Source organism: Myotis davidii, unplaced genomic scaffold (assembly GCF_000327345.1).
Source record: "Myotis davidii unplaced genomic scaffold, ASM32734v1 scaffold1427, whole genome shotgun sequence".
NCBI classification, from domain to species: Eukaryota; Metazoa; Chordata; class Mammalia; order Chiroptera; family Vespertilionidae; genus Myotis; species Myotis davidii.
This window is the reverse complement of record NW_006298040.1, coordinates 560,970-566,851: the sequence shown is the minus strand read 5'-3', so window position 1 is coordinate 566,851 and position 5,882 is coordinate 560,970. Positions and strand designations below refer to the sequence as shown.

Here is a 5,882-nt window from a genome sequence, read left to right as displayed (position 1 = left end):
GCCCTCCTGGCTGTTGGCAGGAGGCCTTAGTTCCTTACAGTATATGGCTTCTCAATAGGCTATTAAATGTCCTCATAACTTGGCAGCTACCTGCCTCCAGAATAAGCAGTGAGAAAGAGAGAAGGGAGAGGGGAACAGGGCTTCTCCATCTGGCCTGAGGTTAGAGCATCAGTGGGCACACTGTAGGCTTGCAGGTTCAATTCCTGGTCAAGGGCATGTTCTTGGGTGCAGGTTTGCCCCCCCCCCCCCCCCCCCCCCGCCCGCGCGTGCGCTGTTTGCAGGAATATATGAATAAATAGTTACTTCACAAATCAGAAACTAACCAGCCAGCAGCTGGTAGTATGTCCATTACTTTCAGGGAGGGCGAAATTATCAGAACAATTCATAATATTAAATTATAAATTTTTTAATCATATTTGAGCATTTATTCCAATACTGCTGGCAGCATGGGGGAGCAGCAGGTCATCCACAAAAATCTGCTCTGCAAACTCTCCAAACCAGCTGCTTAGATAGGGTGGGACCAAGATTATATGGGGAAGTAGGCTCTGCAGGCTGGGGCGGGACACCATTGTTTTGGCAACTAGGTTGGTGATCTCTCCATGATAATAGGCAGTTCTTCAATGAGAATGGATGTCATCCCAAGGGTGACTCCCTGGGTTTCTAACTCCCAGCCAGGCTAGAATATCCTTTCTTTTTTTTTTTTCTTTTTTTTTAATGTATTTTATTGATTTTTTGCAGAGAGGAAGGGAGAGAGATAGAGAGCCAGAAACATCGATGAGAGAGAAATATCGATTAGCTGCTTCCTGCACACTCCCCACTGGGGACGCGCCCGCAACCCAGGTACATGCCCTTGACCGGAATCGAACCCGGGACCCTTCAGTCCGCAGGCCGACGCTCCATCCACTGAGCCAAACCGGTTTCGGCTAGAATATCCTTTCTTAAATCAGAATAAGGCAATCATGGTTAACAGAACATGATTAATATTTCCCATAAGCATAGCTAGTCCCCAATGTTCTATTTTTGCCCCTAACATTTGTGCCACAAGAGCAAATAATCTATTGCTGCCTGATTCTCTGGAACTGCCTCCCTGATCTGGCTCAGCTCTTGATTTAGCCCATATGTAAGTCTAGTAGTGGCATTCAGGGCTTTTACCATGCTACAAGCCAGCCAGGTCACTTCTACATTAAGGGAGCCCCACTACTAGCGTAACAAAAATGGTTAAAGCAGTATATTCAGCATGGCTCTACGCAGATGGAGATCTTTGTTGCAATCTGGTGCCACGGCTGTGAGAAGGTCTCTTTTGGTTTGGATCATGTGATGTTTCTGGAGCATAAAGATGGTCGTTCATCCCAAGAAATAACCACCCCCCCCACCCCCCCGCCCGCGCGTGCGCTGTTTGCAGGAATATATGAATAAATAGTTACTTCACAAATCAGAAACTAACCAGCCAGCAGCTGGTAGTATGTCCATTACTTTCAGGGAGGGCGAAATTATCAGAACAATTCATATTGTAATTATTAGATACTTAAAGACAATAACTAAAACACCTGGTAAAAATCGGACATTCACCACAGGACGTTACTGCAACCTTTAGAAAAATCATCCCTGCATCCTTTTTCCAGACGATGGGTCCCAAAGTATAAAGGTCCCCATCTGTGACTTTCTTCCCAAAAGAATAGAATAGTTCTATGTCTCAGCAGTAGGTGTCCCAGCTCCCGCTGGGCAAAATGTAAAGGTCCGATCTTCATAGGTCCCTCCATTGCCAGCTTCGGAGCAGTTGGAGTGGTGAGATGCATGTCTCAGGGTCTTAATTTTTATTGTGTAGTATGTATGCCTTCAAAATGGAAATACTTTGTGCTCTAGTTCACACTTAAATTTTGAGTTTTCTGATAACTATAAGTTGTTTCAGTCTTCCTTTTATATTAGAATCCTATTTTTCTCCTCATAAAGGAAGACGAAAAAGGATGAGAAGGAAAAGTATTCCTTAATAATAAAATGAAGATAATTTTTTTTAATTAAAACTCTTCGATTCTCATAACACTATTCAGGTGTTGTTTCTGAATGCCAACAAGAGAGATCTCAACTGAAAAATAAAGAGATGGCTATGAAAAAGTTACGTGCAAAACTGTACAGCATGCAGCTTGAAGAAGAAACAAATAAAAGATACAATGCTAGAAAGATTCAGGTAAAACTGAAATGAAAATACTTTTAAAGGATAAACATTTAATTCTGTTTTTATAGTAATCTTATACCTATGCTCTGCTTCTGTGTTCAAGGGCGTTTTTCTCAGACTTTCAGTCACTTAACTAAAAACAGATAGATATATGGCGTCTCCATTCTGAAAATTATGGAAGATGGAAAGCGAACTGAACTTTCTTCCTATTATTTAACTACAGAGACATTTTACTCATACTGTATTAATGGGAAATACATCACTTTGTCATCATTGAAGATAACTAAATTCACAGAGATTATATATAGTTACCATTTGAGTATCACTGTGCCACCTTTTATGTACACATCATCACTGTGTAGTAGGTATTACTTGTATTTTACAGATGGGGAAACTAAAGTTGAAATAAATTGCCTCAAGTCCTAGAACACTGAAGTGGCACAGGATTCAAATACTAATTTGTCTGCCTGTAAAGCCCCTGTTATTTTTTCTCTGTTCCCATGTTATTTGAGGAGTCAGGTTAAAACTTGCTTCTTACATTATGTTTCAGATTATAAAGCAAGAGCTTAATTTCCAGTTATGTGAAATTTGTAGGTTTAGTTGCCCTGAATTTAACTGTATCTCATATCTTTTTTTATGTATGTATAGATTGGAAGTAAAGGAAGGTCAGAGAAAATAAGGACATACAATTTTCCACAGAATCGTGTCACAGATCACAGAATAAACACGTCACTTCATGATCTTGAAACGTTTATGCAAGGAGAGTACCTCCTGGATGAACTTGTACAGTCATTGAAAGACTATGCGGATTATGAATCGTTAGTAGAAATTATTTCCAAAAAACTTTAAATTGATTTGTTATTAAAGACTTTGACAACTAACGAAAAATTCTACTACAGCAAATCAGATTGTGTGTAAATAATCACCAATATTGTCTTGAAACATGAGTTAACAGGAGCAATATGCATATTTTTAAGAGTTTATGTAAATAAATCTCTCAAAATGTATTAGTAAAAATATACATACAATATAATCATGGCTCTGGTTATGTATTTTGGACCCCTTAAAAGAAATAGACAAAGGAAAGTCATTGTTTTATGTAAGATATTTAATGACTGATCCAAAATTGGTTTATTATAAAACACTTCAAACATATAGTAGAAATATGACAGTAAATACTGTATTAGTTAAGGTCTAGTCAGAAAACAGAAACCATACCATTACATTTTTTTGAGTGTTTTTACTGATTTTAGAGAGGAAAGGAGAGGGAGAGAGATATAGAAACATCAATGAGAGAAATATCCATTGGCTGCCTCAGCACACCCCTTACTGGGGGTTGAGCAGGCAACCAGGCCATGTGCCCTGACTGGGAATCCAATCTGCAGCCTCCTGGTGCTGGGGTGATGCTCAACCAACTGAACCACACTGGCCAGGCCATACCATTACTTTTAATGGGGTAATTTTGATCAAATGTTTTAGCTGATAATGGGATCAGCTATTGGGGAGCACTCATACACTAGGACTGAGGTTGTCCAAGGATAGAACACCGTTGGAAGGGGCTTCCCTTCCCCAAGGGGTCAAGGCAGGCCAGTGGGAGAGGGTGTGGCTCCAGCTCATTTGATGACAAAATTTCCCTGGGTCAGAGCTGGCAGGTTCCCACTGCCTCCCTTAAGAAACAACTGATTCTTAAGCGTGTGGATGTCCGTATCTGTATCCAGCATCATTTCAAAGTAGCCCACTTTACACACCACCCCGTACGTCATACCAAACTGCATATTTTTGTTTACAAATAAACGCACCTGGCTTAAGCTTGCCCTGATTTTGTTTCTTACGCCATGGAAGGCTTCCTTCCTTTCCACTCTACACTAGTGGTTCTTGCCAACAGGCTTTCTCACCCCATAAGGAACATCTGGCGATGTTTGGAGACAGCTGGCTACACAGGGAGTACAGGCTAAGGAATGCTGCCGAACACCCTACACTGCGCAGGGCAGCCCGGCCCGCAACAGAAGCATCTGGCCCAAACTGTCAGCTGTGCGGAGGCCGAGAAACCCTGTCGTACAAGTAACCCACCGTTCTATAAGGAGTCCTACAACTAGATGTGTTCGACTCCCCGACGTTCCATTATAGCTGTGTCTTATATGTGCTATGTCCTCCCCCTTGTATCCCATGATGCTCTTACTCAAAGACTATCTACTGAGCATTTCGTGTCTATTAGGGGGCAGGCCCGGACAGTAAGCACGCGGACAGGTACCACGTCCCAATTATTTTCACTCAATCCCGACAGTCTCAGAGGTGGCAGACAGTAAGAATTTGCAGGAAGAACAAAGGCAGTTCCCTCTGCAGCTCATTTTACACCTAGAAACTCAACAGTCCTGACCGATGCTGACTATGTCAGCTCCCCGAAGGCCAGAACTTGAACTTCTTTTCCACCTGCACCTCCCGCCCTCGCACCAGGGCCAGGCATGTAATGGGAGACACATGACTAAAGGTGCAGAATTTAAGGGGATGCCCAACTGCTCCGCCTTCACTCTCTCCCCCTAATAAACGCTTCACTAAGAAACTCTCCCACTTTAAATTAAAAAACAAAACAAGGAGATGCCAAATTTTCAGTAACCAAGAAAAATACTAACTCAACACGACATTCTAAAAAAAAATAAAATGTATGCAAAGAACTAGGACAGTGCTGGGAGCCGGTCCATCCTTGCTGTTTCAAGGGACCTGGCATATATGGCATACTGTTCTTAATATATTTGCTCACCTTCTTGGCACTATGTGTTTTAACCAAGGTCACCTCTCCAAGAAAGGTTGTTTCCCCAGGTAGAGATTTTCCCCTGAAGTTAGGGAGGGAATAAAACCTCTTAACTGCCAGGCGGGTAATTAATACTTTAACTACTTCATACCACTCTCTTCTGGCCTGAAATGTTTCTATTGAGAAATCAACTGATGGTCTAATGTAGTGGTTCTCAACCTTCTGGCCCTTTAAATACAGTTCCTCATGTTGTGACCCAATCATAAAATTATTTTCGTTGCTACTTAACTGTAATGTTGCTACTGTTATGAATCGTAATGTAAATAGCTGATATGCAGGATGTATTTAGGCGACCCCCGTGAAAGGGTCGTTCGACCCCCAAAGGGGTCGCGACCCACAGGTTGAGAACCGCTGAACGAGGATGCACTAATTATCAAAATTTTCCATAAACACGGCCCCACCCTGCAATGGCCTGACTCTCAGCCAGATGCCTCCCCACCCTGCCTCTCTCGGGATTTGCCACGGACTTAACGGAGCGCTTACTGGAAGCCAAGTACTAACTCTCCCTGAGGCTGCAGAAAAGCAAAAACAACAACAAAAAACAACCAAAAAACCCACTAAAACTGCAAAACAAGGATTCGGACGTTGAGGTTATGATGTGGCCTCCTCGCGCGGCCGCGGGGCGGAGTCCGGGGAGGGCACTGTCCCTGCGTCAGGACACACTCACAGCGACAATTAGCACGGACTAGCCAGGCCCAGATTCCCACAGTCAGAGGGTTCAGAAGGATACCGCCATCCGCGGAAACCACGCCGGCCGGAGCCGCGGCCCGCGCGTGGCCATCACCACTCCCGGGGGCTATGACTTGGGAGCAGGATTACTGTCTCTCGCGCTCGGCCCTCGCAGGAAAGAAAAACAAAAAAAACCTAGATACAAGTTTAAAAAGCTCAGGGCCAGGACAA

At 43.1% G+C, this 5,882-nt stretch overlaps 1 protein-coding gene across 1 annotated transcript in view; it reads left to right on the top strand.

Annotated features, from left to right (window-relative positions):
- MTRF1L (mitochondrial translational release factor 1 like) overlaps positions 1 to 3,211 on the top strand; it is an 11,313-nt gene extending 8,102 nt beyond the window's left edge. Inside the window, exons 6-7 of the mRNA XM_015570480.1 lie at positions 2,049 to 2,185; positions 2,822 to 3,211. Of these exons, the coding sequence (XP_015425966.1) occupies positions 2,049 to 2,185; positions 2,822 to 3,022 (338 nt within the window). The 3' untranslated portion in view covers positions 3,023 to 3,211. The remainder of the gene's footprint in view (positions 1 to 2,048; positions 2,186 to 2,821) is intronic.
- The last annotated feature ends 2,671 nt before the right edge of the window (positions 3,212 to 5,882 follow it).